The 16,820-nt window shown below is 39.4% G+C and overlaps 1 protein-coding gene across 12 annotated transcripts in view; it reads right to left on the reverse strand.

The window, feature by feature from the left end:
* The window catches only part of PTPRM (protein tyrosine phosphatase receptor type M), a 479,902-nt gene that overhangs the window by 17,014 nt on the left and 446,068 nt on the right, over window positions 1-16,820 (reverse strand). For all 12 annotated transcript variants that reach the window (XM_040587165.1, XM_040587163.1, XM_040587160.1 and 9 more), the window contains 3 exons: window positions 5,273-5,389; window positions 463-617; window positions 26-161 (listed from right to left, as the gene is read on the reverse strand). In XM_040587165.1, coding sequence (XP_040443099.1) covers window positions 26-161; window positions 463-617; window positions 5,273-5,389 — 408 coding nt within the window. The remainder of the gene's footprint in view (window positions 1-25; window positions 162-462; window positions 618-5,272; window positions 5,390-16,820) is intronic.

A 16,820-nucleotide genomic window follows, 5' to 3' on the forward strand; every position in this document is an offset into this window, starting at 1 on the left:
ATCGAATCCAGTAGATTAACAATACCTCGGTCTGCACCATGTTAACTCTCCGAGATCGAAGCTCTCTCACACAGTTGTATATGTCTACAACACCTTCTCTTTCTGCCATATCTAGCATGATGTCAATAACAATGAAGCATCCAGTTCTGCCAGCACCAGCGCTAAATTAAAAGAAGAATACAGTTAATGTTCAGCAGTCTACTGGGACATGTAAAGTGTAAGGGTTCATCTCACAGGTACTTGATCATTGGGATGATGACTGAAACTGAGCCTTGCATTCAGGTGTTTGCAGGATTTCAGACTCCATTTTTCCATTCTTGTTTATATTTTAGATATTAAGTTATTATGGCTAGAACTCCAGTGGCTTCAGCAACCTGTGCGGGGATTACACAGTACAGAAGATGCAAAAGTAGGTCCTGAGTTTAGTGGACAATGTAATGGAGAGATTTCTTTCCTACCTACCTGCAGTGAACAACCAGAGGGCCAGCGTTTGGTGGGCTTTTGGATTTGACCTGCCGTACAAATCCCAGCAGGCCTGTTGCATGGTATGGTACACCGTGGTCTGGCCAGCCAGTGAAGTGAAACTGCCGAATTTCTCGAATCTCATGAGCACCCCTCTATTCAAAAGACAAGAGTTGAAAAAGAAAAACAAGCTGGAATGTGAAAGAATATGGATGAGAGACATTGTAAGAATGTAACTTCAGAAGCCTGAGCCTTGCTGAAAAGCATCAACCCCCTACCAACACAATCTGTCCAGATTGCTGGAGAGCTTTCTCATAGCAGGAGAACAAGTTCAAAGGTTACATATCAACTGATTTCAAAGCCTTACAACAAAATTGAGTAATTTAGCACCAGATTGGTTAGAAACTTTTAGCGACAACATAGATGCTCATCTTTATATTTAAGCACTAGCCTGGTTTGAAAACTGTGGCCTTAAGATGCATGCCATCATCACAGAACAGGTTAGCAGCAAGGCCATGAACATACAGCACAGATGATTTTTTTCCCCCACTGTTCTCCACAGGAGTTTTGCTGTTGACTTCAGGGAGCTATAGCTTCAGCATAATTTTTCTTATCATTTGTCTCCTTCATTGGTCTGAAAGAAACAGCTGAATACAAGAAACCTTTTTGCACCTCCTATCACAGGGACTGTGTCTGTAGCTCCCCACATGCTCACCTTTCAAGTGATTTGCCACAGTCTACAAAAACATGGATATGGTGAGACAGGTATGAATGAGAAGCTGATTGTGTAAGTAATTTCCCATGTGACTTTCTGGAGCAGTCCGGATATTAGAGGTGTGGATGCTAAGTTTGATTTTCTTAGAGCTTCTATTTCCTCTTCCCCCTCTGAAAATATAGCTGCCAGTATTTTATTCTCATTAGAAATCCACAGAGCAGAGGCCATCATAGATATTTCATAAGCAAACAGCAAAATTATGACATATCATGTCTAGGCTGGACTAAATGTCAGTGATATTAATAACTGGTGGTTTATGGCTTTTCTCCTTAAAGATGTATTTTCTGTCTTGAGCTGGTTTGCATATAAAAGGTCTAATTCTCTCTGCACAATGAAGTAATATAAACTTCCTAATTTACAGCTAGTACGCAAGCTAAAAGAGTTTGGGATTTTCAATAGTTGAGAAATTTTGGCTGTGCCAGTGCTACACAACTGGAGGGGGCTTGGTGTATCTTGGGGTCCTGATGCTGTGACAGCTCAGGCTGGGGGTCTGTGGAGACTGGGCATCTGCTCAGAGGAATATCCACACTCATCTCCCTCGGAAACTGCGACAGAAAAAGGCAGGCAAGGGAGAAGATGAAAAGCATATGTGACACTGGTGTAGACTGAGGAGGTCATACTGTTGCAACAGAAACGACCTTATATCCTAAAAAACAATTTTAAAACATATTGAAAACCAGAAAGAGAAAAAGTAATTTGCATTTTAAGACAGTCTAGCAAACACATTCAATTACAATTTGGTCTTTGTACTCTGGGGATTTTAGTGTGTTAGTTAACACATCTTTTTGCTACTGTAAGTAAGGCCTCCAGCTCTGTAAATAGCTGTGTGTAGGTGGGGTATCCATGTCCCAAACACTTTTATATTGCTCATAACAACTGCCCACAATCCCCCAAGAAACAAAGATCCCATACAAAAAAGCAATGCCATGACTATACAAACTGAGGACTGAAACAAGTACCCCACACAAATTCTTCATGCTGTATGTAGCCTTGATTTTCACGTAATCTACAAAAAATTAAGTACAAAATAATGTGCCCAGCTGTTGTGCAGAACAGGATATATCCTGCATATTTTGTGCATTCAATTTGAAAATGCAGTCTCTTATGCTGACTGCATTTTTGTGTATTGTTGGTAACACTCAGTTACTTAGAAAAGGTTTTGCATATAGGGTACTTTTATAATAAGTTTGTTTATTATACCTAGAAAGGAATGATTTTCATGTCTGTAGCTTTCCTGCTGGTTTTTAAACCCAAAATAGCAACACAACTGCATGAAACATAAAAGTAAATGCTCAGCTTGGAAAGGCTGTATTTTTTACTATTTTTTTTCCAGCTGAAACAAACAGAAAATGGTTTACATTGCTAACAAACCCTAGGATGTTAAAATTTCTACAAATACTTATGGTGCTGCTCTGTTACTACCTGAATAATTTGTCTGAGTGAACTGCTGTGTTGTAAAGGAACTGCTCCAAAGCAACTGCTTATGCACACAACATAGAGTGTATCTAGGAAGTGGTCCTCAGAATCAGAATGTAATTTTGGGTTCAATTTTCTTAGCATTATCCTTCTACTCCTCAATAATTACCAAATAGCCATTTAAAAAAAGAAAAAAAATATGGTTGATTTACCTACAAACAAATCAACTTATAAATTGCATTTTAGGAGCACGTGTGAGACGTTCACCCACAAATAGGAAAAGATGGTCAGAAGAGACCTCTGGAGGTCTCCAGCCCAACCTCTCATTCAAGAGTGGGTCTATGGCCAACACTAGATCTGTCTAGCTGGGCCCTGATGACCTCCAAGAATGGAGATTCCACATCTTTTCTGGGTAACTTGCTCCAGCACTGAACTACCCTCCTCCTGAAGGAGTTCTTCCACTGCAAGCCTTCCATGCTGCAACTTCTTGGCCATTGGCCCTTCTTTTGCCCTTCACTACCGCTGAGAACATGGTGCCTCTGATGTTCTAAACATCTCTGAAGTAGTTGCAGGCTGCAATTACATCTTCCTTACCCTTTCTCCTCATCTCTACCACACTGAACAAGTCCAGTTCTCTTAATCTCCCCTTGCAGCTCGTATGACCTACATCCGTAATCAGCTTGGATGTCAGATATGTCCCAGGATTTCACAGCTTGTACTGACACATGGGTTTAGTCCACCTAAAGCACAGAACTTTGTGTCTTCCCTTGTTGAATTACTACAGTTTCTGTTGGCCAAATCTTCAAGTCCTTTGGTACTGAGGCTCCAATGTTCAGCGTTTCAACAACATCCTTCACTTAGTGTTACCTGAAGATTCAGTCAGGGTTTACTCTGTCTCATCATGCAGCTTGTCTTAGAGAGGCTGAAAAGTATCAGTCCCAGTAGATCAGAAATATAAATTTGAGCGAATTATGGTGGAAGAGATGTACAGACTTGACCTTCCAGTACCATTGGAAGAGTTAAAAAATATGGAAAATAGAGTAAAAACAAATGTACTTTACTCAAACTACACTGACACTGCCTTTAGAGGCTTACTGAAAAACTACCAACTATTAAAAAGCAGTGTCTAAATGAAATCTTTTCAGATGGAGATTTTTTTAAAGAAATAAAATGTTTAGTGCCTTTTATCTCTAGCTGTTCTAATGCACTTATTCAAGACAGCTTGGTTATGTTCAACTGTAAAATCCTCTAGGTTTTTTTTTCCCAGTCTCAGTTAAGAAGTGAAAAGCTAACATCAAAGCATGGACTTAAAATCTGCAGAATAGAAATCAACCAGTGCTTCATCTACTTCAAAGTGTAGCCACCTTTTCTTATCTGTTTATTAAAAATATCTAAATGCAAGGAAACAACAGGCATGAGTGAATTCGATGTACAGTATGTATAGTGGTAAACATGATACAATATTTCAGTTCATTCAGACCACACAATTCTATTATCATTACCCTCAGGTTGCTGTATTGATGCATATTTAAGTATTAGTTTGAAGAATAAACCAGAAAAAAACATAATTCCTTGGTTACTGTGGATGTATGTACAGAGAGCCTGTTGAGTTGTCTTTTTGGCAGTTGCATCTACCTGGGTGCAAGATTCTTTAATGCTAAAGTTTATGTTCCTCAAAACCATAACTGAATACTGTTTCATCATTACAGAGAGCCAGTATATCACAGGTACTGCAACTAAATCAAAAGGAGCCTTCTAAGCTAATTAGTTGAAAATCTACTCATGATAATACTGAACATTACTTCAGTGCACCATTAGGAATATTAAGTCTTCCAAAGTGGCCCTTTCCTTGTTGTTCTGCAACTCAAATGAGTCTTGATACATACAATTAAAACATTTCTGTTCTTTAATGAATTCTGAATAAAACCCCTGAATTGACACAAAATGCATGACAACCTTCAGCATTGACTGACCCTGCTTGTTCTCACTTTCAGTTAGTATCTTATTTGTTAATTGTATGTTGTCCATAGATTGCAAGCTGTTCAGGAGAGCTACAAGATCTAGTAAGCATCAAACAAATACATGGCATTATTCTAATAAACAGTAATACAACACACTGATTGGAACTCTCCATATAAAGACGAAATCCACATGAAAAGTGAAGGTGCCTTGAGAAGAAAATTAGTTTGTTACAACTATGTCTCTGCAGATGAGGAACACACAAGCCCAACGGATAACAGTATTGTCCACCACAGACTTCTGAATAATGGTGCATACAGTCTCTGTTACAGACAGAAAATGATTGTGGAGAACCTAAGATGGGAAAACAGCACAAATGTGTTTTTCAATTGATTGCTGGGAGGAAGGTTTCGATTTCTCCTAGCAAAGGAACAACAATTTTTCTAACTCAGGCAGGGGCCAACAGTGATGGAAAGTGCAGAAAGGCTGATATATTTAAAGAAAAGCAGTTTACCATAAGAGGGCAGTAGCCGTTTACCCAAAAAATAGCTACATAACTGTGATGTTGGGCAAAAGATTTAACTTTCCCATGTTGCATCTGTAGGAAAGTTACTTAGGCAGATACCATTCTCTTTAAGAAAACCGAATTTGGAAACTTACCTTTTCTACTGCAAATGTTCGAATCACATATTCAGCCAGGAGCTCTGTTTCTATTAGGGTAACTTTAATGTCTTTATATATCTCTGTGTCATCTGGCCAGTATTTGCAGCATTTGACCTTTAAAAAATACAAAAGAAATTACGGTTTATTTATTTTAGAAGGTTCATACTGAATCCATTCTGTATTCTGTGCAATGATTTCTGTTTTAAAATGCAATCATGTGCAAAACCATCACATTTTCTGCATGTGGAAATGGTTTATATTTAAGGAACATTGCCTCTTCTTTTTTTAAGACAGCTTTCAGAGTTGCAGGTGAGATTTGTGTTGTGGTTAGTGAGGTAAGGCAAATACATATGGAGCACAAGGGTTATTTATACCCTGCACTGAGAACCGAGTAACTGTTCCTTTGCTGTGCTTTCCAAGGCAGGGTGTGCCCAGAGGGACAACTACCACCAGAAGGTTTTTTCCCCAACCTCTATCTGGTCATTTGTCTCAAAAATGTCTTCCTACCTCCTAAAATGAAAACATGCTTTTCAGACAGGAAGGATATTCTCTACTGTTAGCAAACTATCTGTTTTCTCAGATTAACTTTCCAAAGGAACTGATGGGAGGTCAAGTGGCAAAACTCAACACTTGAAGTCAAGAGATGAGTTTTATGTCTGAGCTTTAACACCAATTCACTAGATGACCCCAAACATTATGGATGGGATTCATCTCACTAACTCAAACTAAGATGAGTCGGATGAATGCCTTCTAGAGGTGCCGTTATTTTTTTTATTTATGAAGAGTCTAGATGACTGCCTTTGCCTAGGTGTTTGGCTTCTTGAAGGCTAAGGCTAGATGGAATGAATTTCCCTTTCCCCCATACTGATATCAGCAGGCTTCCAGACCTCCTGTGCATTCTTGGCAAATTTGTCCTGGGAGATGGAGATACAATTAAGGTGGGGTTTTGTAACTGTATTTCAGATTTTCCAAGCCCTTGTGTGGTCTAGGTGGAATGGACTTCAGTGTTTAACATTTTCAAATTTGTGCTATTATTCTCCTATTTTTTGAAGTGGGTGGTTGTGGGGACTGTACATGATGATGTAGATAGCTGACAGACTGAAGAATTTTCTCCTCCTTCCCATTTGTGTGAACAAGCCGATGGGCGGGAGAGCTAACATATTACTTACATATCTCTCTTTTATTCTGCTCTATCATGGTAATAGCTACGCTATCACCACTGCATCTGGCCATCGTCCAGTAGTGCAGTACGTGCTAGGAGTAGCATCTGTTATACATCTGCTGCATGGAATGGTTTCTCTCTTTCACTGAAGGGAAAACTTAAAATGCATCTTTTAATACATGCAAATCTACTGGTTTACTTAAATATACAGTTAAATGGGTTGGGTAAAAAACCCAAACCCTTCAAATATTCAATGGAAAACTGATAGAAAAAAAAAAGTCACAAGTGGTGGAGTATTTCTCAAACCTGTTTTCAAGCCAAAATATTTGGATCACTATCATGTCTAGCCTTGAGCAAAAGGTAAAACTGATGAACATGTGTATAAGCATACAATGAAAACTGTAATGCATGATTCAGATTATTTATTTATACATACTCCATGTTCAGTATACAAAAGATTTTGCAGGCAAACCTTGTCCTATCAGACTGGAGTACCTTCCTCACAATTTGTATCACCTCAGTGATGTAGCTGATAATCATGTACAACCTCTCTTTACTGTCTGAACAGATGATAGGTCTTGCCACATCAAAGTAGTAACATCGGCTGATACAATAAAGTTTGTTGGGGCAGCGTCAGTAGTCCTGACACTTTTTTCTGACTCTTTAGCATGATAAAATTTAAATCTGAACAGAACTGAGTTGAAGGACTGGAAAAAAACAGCCCCGCATGAGGATCCTCTTCAGAGAAAAAGAGTAGCCTGGTCATAAACCTTGGCTCCCAGCCACAAAATTATAGAAGCATCCTAATAGCTTATTCCTGCTTACACAGCTGATGGAAAGATCCTAGAGCAGAGCTGAAGTTCAGGTTTTTAATTTACTTCTCTATGCTTGTCTTCAGACCTAGTAACCTTATTAGTATTGGCTAAGAAAAATTCTTTATATTCTTCACAATTCATCCTGTATTAAGCATGGTTTTGGGACAAGTGGCAAACACCAGGTTATACAGTTCCCTTCCACAGCGAGAGGCTTGGGGCTGGGACACCAAACAGACCTTGCAGGGCTCAGCACTCCTGTTCCAGGAGCAAGGGTAGCAAGACTGCTCCCCCCGCCATGTCCACCAGCCAGCTAGCTGACAAGAGTGTCAGTGTGGATGAGAAGGTTTCCAGCAGCCAAGAACCAGTCCCAGGGTGCCTAACTGACAGCATCTCTGGCAAATGTGTATTCATCTCCAAAGCATATCTACGAGTTGTAAGCAATGAACAACCATTTCAAAAGCATTAAACATTGCTGCAAGCATTTAAGTACTTGCTGCTGCTATGTATTGTTGCATCTACTTGATATTTAGTCAGATTTTACCTTGTTTGGATGTATTTCCAAAAATCCTTTAATAGAAGCTAAGTGAAAAAATTTGAATGCTCATTGTTTTGTCCGTGTTAAAATCCCTTAGACCAGCAAACGGACCCTCTTATAGTCATTGCTGGGAACTCTCTGAAATGGGGTTTTCCTACCTATGGCTAAGATGATTTTTCAACTCCCCATGCAGAATAAGGCAATTCACACTGCCTCTGGACTGCAGCAGCCCACTGACAACCCCATCTCTGCGGTCAATTCCCTTTTCCTGCCTGCTGACTTATCCTTTCCGTAGCTGGAAGCTGAACCACACGAAGACAGGCCAATGCACGTAGGAAGGGAGCAGCTGCAGTGGTGATCCTAGTCACAGCACTACTGATCAGCACGCCTCTTTGTTGCTAACTTTAGCCTTGTTTCTTTCTGATGGGTGCCTGCCATCCTCAAAACAGCTCTAGTTTAGTAAAATAAACAACGAGGGAAAAAACCGCCAACCCTGGCTGAATTAAATTGCTCAGCCTTGAAGGAAAACATGCCTGTTTCTAACTTGGTAAGTCTAGACAGCCTGGATTATGACTAAGAACTAGGGACATTTAGAAAGACCAATTTAGAAGAGCACACTCCCCATCTTCTTATGCCTTAACTGTTGGATCTGCTTCCACTCCTTTCTTAAACTTTAGTTAAGATGATCCAGTGGAATAATTAGGGAAGCATTGGGGGATGCTGCACAGACGTTACAGCCTTTTGTGCCTCATGCAGCTTGGGCCCACTGGGGATTTCTTACTCTGCTGCACAGGGGATTTTGGTCACGGAGCAGACTGGAGCTGAGTAGAAGGATCCATGACAACACAATTTCCTGAAAACTCTCCCAAGTGGAATAGGGGCTGTAACAGCCATGGGAACAGTGCCAGAGCCACAGTCAGAGCCACAGACGAACACTAAATGATTCACTCACTGGGAGAGGGAAAAAAAGCCAAATCAAATGGATTTATTATTATTATTATTATTATTATTTATTAATCCAGGATTCTTTCCTACTTTTGGCTCTTGTTCTGCAGTGCTGCTGCACGTGCTGAGCTCTAGACATGGGAACTCTGTGGCTCCTGATGAGCCAAAAGTTAAGTAAATGCTCAAAGACCAGTCTCCTATCTCCTCCAGGACCTCTCAAATAAATGCAGAGATGTCTTCAAGACAGGAGTAGATTAAATAGTGTAAATCAAAACCACACTTAGAAATGTTTATTGGATCAGGGCCTTTATTTGTACAAGGAAAGAGAATTGCAAAAAAATAGAATATGGTTTTACTCATCAAATACGAGAAACACTGCTGGTAACATATGTTTGTTCATTTTTTCTTTTTAGCACAGCTTTAGCTACTGTGACTTGATGAATCTCTTTCCCTTTTTTATAAACATTTGATACATGTTTTAGAAAAAACCTACTAACAGAAGGTTTAGCTAAATAATTGATACATGAATCCAGAACTGAATATTAAATGCATTAGTTTTTTCCTCATGCAGTTGCTACCATAACAGTAAATATCCTCCACAACGTAAAAACCTAATTTTGAAATCTCATCTGAGCAGAACTATAATTAAGAGTTTGTTCAGATATGCCCCACATTTATATCCCAACAATGTGCCAAAAAATACAGATGTTCATCACAAGATGAGATAAAAGGGTGATTGCCAGAGACATAACAAAAATGCTCTGGTTTAATCTATTCATCCCAAGGTACACTGTCCAATTGTTCCAAACATGTTCATTTTACTAATAATTTTAGAAGTCTGGAGAAGATTATTACCTACTTCCACCCCCTAGCTCCATCCCCCAGCATAACAGTCTAACGTGAGAAACTAAGAATTAAAAATTAAGGTGGAAAGTTGTTGTTGCTGCTTCTAAATATAACAAACAATGTAGGCAGTGGATAGCTAATGAACACAAATTGTGACTTCTGAAGCTGTATATTTAGTCATTTGGCAATGTGACACATCTAGCCAAAGGCAGTATGAAAGCCAGGACAGTAATTCATTTACTTAAGAGGTTTGGAGTAGAAGAACTATTACAGAATTAACATGTGAGCTAGCTGTGAAATATACTTTGTAGTGAGTACAGAACAGTTTAAATAACATCGGTTATTCTAAGTTTATTTCCTTCAATTCTGAAATATTCTTAGCAAAACGGTGATACAACTGGCTATGTACTGCATAGATTGTAATGATGGCAAGTCAGACATAAATTCTAAAGTGAAACCTCTAGGATATACAATGAAATAGGCGACCAAGCTCACTGGTGAAAATTTTAAACAGATTCCACAGATATAACTAGGATGACATCAAATACTTTTATTTTGCTGACTTGAAGTAAAAGGACATCCAATAATTGAAAGTATTTTTATCTAAATACTTTTCAAACAAAAAATGTACTGTGATTTAAGATCATTTTATATGTTATAAAACAACCTTCGACAGAAGAGAAAATTCAGTATTTCTTTGTTTCATTTTCTCTGTTTGCTTTTGAGCAAGTCAGTTAATTGATTTGTACCTTATTTTACAGTTTTTTAAAAGAGGTATGGAAGGGTATTGAGAAATAGAACATTTAAGATACTGTTTGGCACTATCAGATGAGTGGGTCTGTATAAACACAGACAGAAGTCTTTATGTGGTTCACAGTTCCCAGAGGGAGAGAGATATCTCCATGAATTTTACCAGCTCAGTCTAACTTGTTCCAGTGATGATTCAGAGCCGATACAACTCTCCACCTTCTGCTGCACTGTGCTGCCCCAGCAGTAATTCTAGGTTGCCTGGTGGGCGCACTCTCATTCAACTTCTGCCCAGAACAGCTGGCTTTCTGGACACGTCCAGTAGTAGTCGTACACTAATGCTTTCCACCCAAGGGAATGAGTGCATTCCCTTTGTTCTTAAGAATCAGGTATATTGTTAGCAGGCCATCAACCCGGTAGCTTGGGTTAAGATGAAGTTAAGTTGACAGGCCGAACCCATGGGGTGGCCTTCCTTTGGCCATAAAAGAGAATTAGTCTAGAAGAATTGCTTTAGGGTAAGACTAACTCAAGGTAAAGCTGTTGCAGTATTCCTGCCTCCATTGTTAATACCAACAGAAGAATACGGATTGCCTCTATTTCATTGCTTATGTTTTGGCAATTTTGTCTCCCACTGGTCATTAAAAAACTGTAAATTAGTGCACCTTAGCACAGTCCTGGAGGAAAAAAGGCTGAGCACAGAACGCATGACAAGGATGGTCCCATGCCAAGATGAAGGATGGTTACAGGATTAGCTGGAGCTCCTCAAATCCTGTCTTAATCCCTTACACAACTGTGAAATCATGGGCACATTGCTCAGATCCTGTGCTCCGAGGACCTGACGTGCCTGCATTGAGCAGAACAGCCTGCGCTCTGCATCATGCTTCTGTTCCTAGAGCAAAATATTGTCATTAGTTGAACTACAGAGCAACACCAGGTTAGTGGATTGCCTTCTGTTTCTAAAACCTGTTAATTTTATGTTAGGTTAGAAAGCTCTACAAGTTGCTTTCTGGGTAAGGTAAAACTGTGTTGGTGCCTCCAGGATACTTCCTCCTTCACAGAGAGATTGAGAGATTAATTTCATGAGACTGCTGAGGTGAGGAGACTTCCAGTGATGGAACCATTTCACTAGTGCTGACATTTCAAAGAACTTGAAACCCTCTTTGCAAACTGCACTTATACTTGCATCCCACACCTTGGCAGCACTTCAGCAGCTAGCCCAGGAAGGGGGTCAATGCATTTGTGTATCCTTAAACCTCTTCTATTTATTTCTCAAAGTGAATTATCTCAATTGGATTAGTGAGCATTAAGATATTAATCTCTGTTGATTAACATTCTTTGAAACATGGCTTTTACTGGAAATGAGAAAACATCAAAACACCGAGAGCTTAAACCATTTCTACTTTGAGTGACAGAGGACAGCACTGAATGCTTGTAGGTTGATGTCCTGTTTGATGATGCTAACATTGCCAGTCTGGGGACATCTTTATTAAATGATTGCAAAGCGTCTTCCCTTCTCTTTCCTGAAGAACAACAGCCAATTTTTTTCCCTAAGGGCTCCTCCCCTGCTACGAATAATGGAATAACGCCAACGTGTTATTTCTGGTTAGAAGTCTTGAAAGCTGAAATCTGATTTGATGACTAGAAGGGCTCACTGACTCAAAAGATTTACAATAGTTTTAAATTATGATTGTTTTCTTTTTTCTCATCGATACCCTGTAAAATGCTACTCTATCCAACAAGACATGCTAGAATTACAGTAAAATCAAAAGTATAACAACAAAATATATAATAACATTTATGTACCATAAGCACAGGTACCAGGTTTTCTAGGTAAACATAATTAAACAAAGTAATTTTCCATAGATGGGGAAGGACACTAGTTACAGGTTTTAGAAGCTGAGACTAGAATTACCTAGAGGTAGGGAATGGTTTCACACAGCAACCTTTCTCCCTCTCATTTATAGAATGTGTTTTTTTTCTTTCAGTAGAAAAGTTAAAATGGAATCTTAGTCACCAGTATGCTTAAAAACTATGACACACATCCTAAGAAGCACTAATGCCATATCCTGAACTAATTCCAATGTAGGTAATTTGGCTTATTACATGTAGAGGCTGTTTCAGTGAGATAGAGTGTTCTTCCATTTATACTAAATACAAACATGTTATTTGTGAGATGTGTTAAAGAGTTACTATGTTTCACCTCTGCAATAGCTCTGTCATGGGTGATCTGGATCTTAAATACAAGTTGAATTTACCTTTGTTTATTAGAGGGTTCTTCCACATGGAAGACTCTCAAAACTTGTAGAATGTGTAAATGCAAGCTTTGTAATAGCTTTGTGTCAAATACTTCCTTTTTTATTCTAATTGGTGGCAACTCCATTGGAAATGTCACACGGTTTTTACGTTGCTGGAATGTCCTATGAAGTTTTTGTTTGGGTTTTTTTGCAATATGTTTTCAGTAAGAAGTCTTTGGACAGGGCTATACTTGGCAGTGTTTCTCAGACATCTAATGTCTGTCTATAACAGAAATGGATCATCAGCTGGATCTGAAGATCCGGTTCAACATAAAGACTTCTGGGCTTTGTTTGTTAAGGAAACATATTTGTACCTGTTTCAGAAATGTCTCTTGAACGCTGACCAAGGCTGCATATCCTGAGCATCCAAGGCCCAAACACATGTACATGTGATTGCTTAGGGCTGGTCCTATACAGCCTTTCCTGAGAAGAGCATTTCTTTTCTGACAGATTTTGTCTTTCTTACAACTGGGAATACTTTTTAGCCAGCCAGCATGAAGGAGGTATTTCCTCTGTGCCAGAAGACCATTGCATGGGTCTCCTTGATGTCATGTGGACCCCAATACTCTTTTAACCACGAAAAGTTGGAGCCATCAACATTTTTGCAGCAAGGCAGATAAGATTGCCATGTATGTAACATGTCATCCACAGGTCCGGTAAAACAAGCAAAGGAAAAGTAACCCACCGCTGTGTTCTTTGTTTTTCCCTGTGCAGACACAGACTTACTGACTCCTAGGAAGGAAAAGTCACCCAGGAGGAGTGTGAGATGGCTATCAGGAAAGCACAACACTCCTGAGAGATAAGATGGCAGTGAGAGGCTGTTCTGGTAGCGCTAAGGTGTGCCTGCAGGCATAGGGGCTATTTACCACTCTGTGGCTGACCTTCATTCCCCTGTTTCTGTCACATCCATTCTGTTGCAGTCAACCTTGCCTCCTTTCAAAAAAAGGGTCTTTTGTGTACTTATTAACACTATTAGCACCGGCTGTTTTCTAATTCTGGATAATAATTGAGAAACTCTAATTACTGTAATTACTATGCTCCTGGGGTGAGGTTTTATTTTTTATAATTAATTCTAGTGATTTTTTTTTTGTGTAAATACTTTGTTGTATTAAAACCATGATAGACAAACATGAGTCCTTGCAGCATATTTATATATCAACCACTCCACTGAATTTCATCAGTGTGCTTCACCATTTATTAATCAGATTTATTAAACTTCTTCTGCTTCAAGCAAAAACAAGGAGTGGGAGAGAAAGTGACTACTGACAAATGACAAATGATGTGGCGTGCCAAGTTTGATTCTGCCAACCATACCAGCCCAACAAGAACAAAGATGGAGGTGACAGCTAGATGGCACAATTGAATATATTCTAAATCTTCCCAACATAACTCTTCAAAGAGGAAAGAAATATTTCAATGTGTGCAAATATTGAAGCACTTCAAGAAGCAACCTGAGACTTTGGCCGGTACATACAGACCTTGATCCAATTCCCATTGCTTTCCACAGAAGGATCCAGCTCTGTCTTTTGGAGTCTGTAGTCTAGAGCAGTCTCCTGGAGTAAGCAAGATGTTTTCTTGCTTGTGACTGTTTTCTGATCACCGCTACACTGGTGGAATAAAAAATTTTGTTTCTTCTAGAATAATCCACCAGATTATGCTAAAGCTCTTGGGAAAAGATTTTGCCTGAAATTACATTACTGTCTTCAGTTGCTCTACCACTTAGAAAGATGAGCATGGAGGCCTCTTGCATTAATATAATCCAGAATACATGATTTTGAAATAGTTTGTGGTCACACTGATGAGTTTTTATGAGTCTTGGTTTTGCTTTTTCCTGTTAAGTGTATGGTTTCAAAAATTCTGATTCTTGTACTAAAATGTAGGTATATTATACCATTAATTACTTGTCATTCCCTTTTTGTGAACTTCATTGTGAGTTGAAGGTTGTTGACCCCAGCTTGAAGAAGACAGACTTTTTTTCCAAGGCTGCTTCAAGGGCTGCTTATTTGTTTAGTTTTTTTGTAAAAGTTCTTATGTCAAACTAGGCCAATCTTAACTAAAAAACACTTCAACATCCGTTATCAAAGAACTGTTCATGCAACTCAGCAATGATTTTTCTAAACGACTGCGAGACCTCATTTAGATTTTTAATAAACAGTCACATTCTAATGAGGTCTTCATAAAACCGACTAAATATGTTTAGAAATCATTAGCTTAAATTACCAGTACAAAAGGCTCCTTAGGGAGCCCTGCAGATTTTGTGATAAGACTTCTGGCAGATGGATTAGTATAACAGCACAAGTGAGTTCTGAATTTCCACACAAGCAGTGTAAATGTGAGTGACTGGGTAACAGGCTACTAGATAAAGAGTGAAATATCCCTCAGGTGGGTTCATTAAAGAGAGAAAACAATCAAAACACATTTATGTGCCATTTAAATACCAGGTGCACAGCAGTCTGCAGGTGCCAGAAACACTGACAAGGGTCCCTTGCTGGAACACACAAGAGCTTAAAGGGATGCATGGTTTTGACAAGTGTGCCTCAGATAATGACAGATATTGGCAGATGTACCCGGACCCTGCTGGAGGGTAATGTGGGGACTGAGTCATTTGCAGCAGGTGCTTGCATTAGGGACAGCCTCATGGTGATTCCTCCATCCCCAATTAAAACAGTCCTGATGCATAGTGCTCCAGGGCAAGAAACAAGTTCCTAGCACTGATTTAATGACTATCCAGCCAGTCCTGGTAAACAAATACACATACGCCCCCTCAATGATTAATTCATGAAGCACGTACACTATGTGGCAAACATGTTAAATAGATATTCCTCTTTCCTGAAAATATAAAGGAATTTTCCTCCTTGGCTTACATAATGAGTCAGGAGGGTTAAAAAGTGAAAATAATAAACCTCTATAAATCTTACACTAGCAATAGCAATTGCAATAGAAAACCTCAAGGTTGGGAAGGTTACAAGGTTTGCCCTGCAGGAATGCTACCAAAAGGTCCATTAAAATCATTATTAATCAAGGTGGCACAGAGCTTGTGTTAGGGGTTGCGGGACAGATGGTGTGTTTGTAACATGCCTTCTTGCTGCTGATGGGTCCAGCTCTGGGACTAGGACAGAAGCACCAGCAGAGGAGTGACTGCATTGTTCTGTGGCTCGCATGACCTCATTTCCATTAAAAGCTCATTTTCAATTTCTGCTCTCTGATCTCACCTATGTTGGCCTCCAGAGAAAGTGAGAACAAAGTCATTTCTACCACTGCCAGAAACAACAAAGCTGCAGATCTGTATCCCACTAGGACTCTTGCACCCTGAAGAAATCTTCATGGTGGCACAAACTGTTGCTTGCTGCTAAGGGAAGGTGCTGCATACCTAAACGATGTGAGTTGAGGCTCCCAACACTGGCACCAAGGCTGGCATCTCCCTAGCTGGTACCTGACCGTTCACTCTAACTGATGCTTTCAAATACTGACTTTAGGAAAACAGTACATGGTTTCACACTGTATGCTATTTTTGTTGTTAGACTTATTTATCCATACGCTGAAAACATCCCTTTTTAAATTGTGTGCTTGGGTACCTATGAATGCGTATAAAGCTTTAACAAAGACATTTGCTGGAGAGCTTCCTATTCATACAGATCCATCCATTTTGAATTGATACATGACCATCCAAATATTTCTACCTTCTTGCTCACTCAAGGGACTGAATTTTTAAAGTGGCCACCATGATCCTTTTTTTTGCCTCTGCCACTAGTCGTACATGTGTTCCTGCAGCAGGTGTTAACTGCAGTCACAAATCCCATCTTTTATTGTATCTAAGAATAATCCTGGCACCTGATCTGTTGGTAGGCTTAGGCACACAGATATCTAAACAATAGGATTTATATTAACAATTGACAAAGGACATAAGGAAGAATAGATTGAGACTGTAAAACTGGACTTGCTAAAAAGGTGACAAGATCTGATACTTTGATTCACACCACACAAACAGCGCTTGCTCTCCTCATGCAAATGCCACAGGGAAGAGGGGTATCAGCCACTCCAGCAGTGTGAAATTAAAAACATCTCTTAAAACCATGAGGCTCACACCAAGATACATGCACTTCTTATTTCAACACTTCGATTTACAATAATTGCAGTAGTTGCAATAAAAGCAATGCTTTTGTTTTCATATGCCCAGTTCCCAGGCAATTTTTTTGAAAAC

The sequence above is a fragment of the Falco naumanni genome, chromosome 3 (assembly GCF_017639655.2).
Source record: "Falco naumanni isolate bFalNau1 chromosome 3, bFalNau1.pat, whole genome shotgun sequence".
In the NCBI taxonomy this organism is placed as follows: domain Eukaryota; kingdom Metazoa; phylum Chordata; class Aves; order Falconiformes; family Falconidae; genus Falco; species Falco naumanni.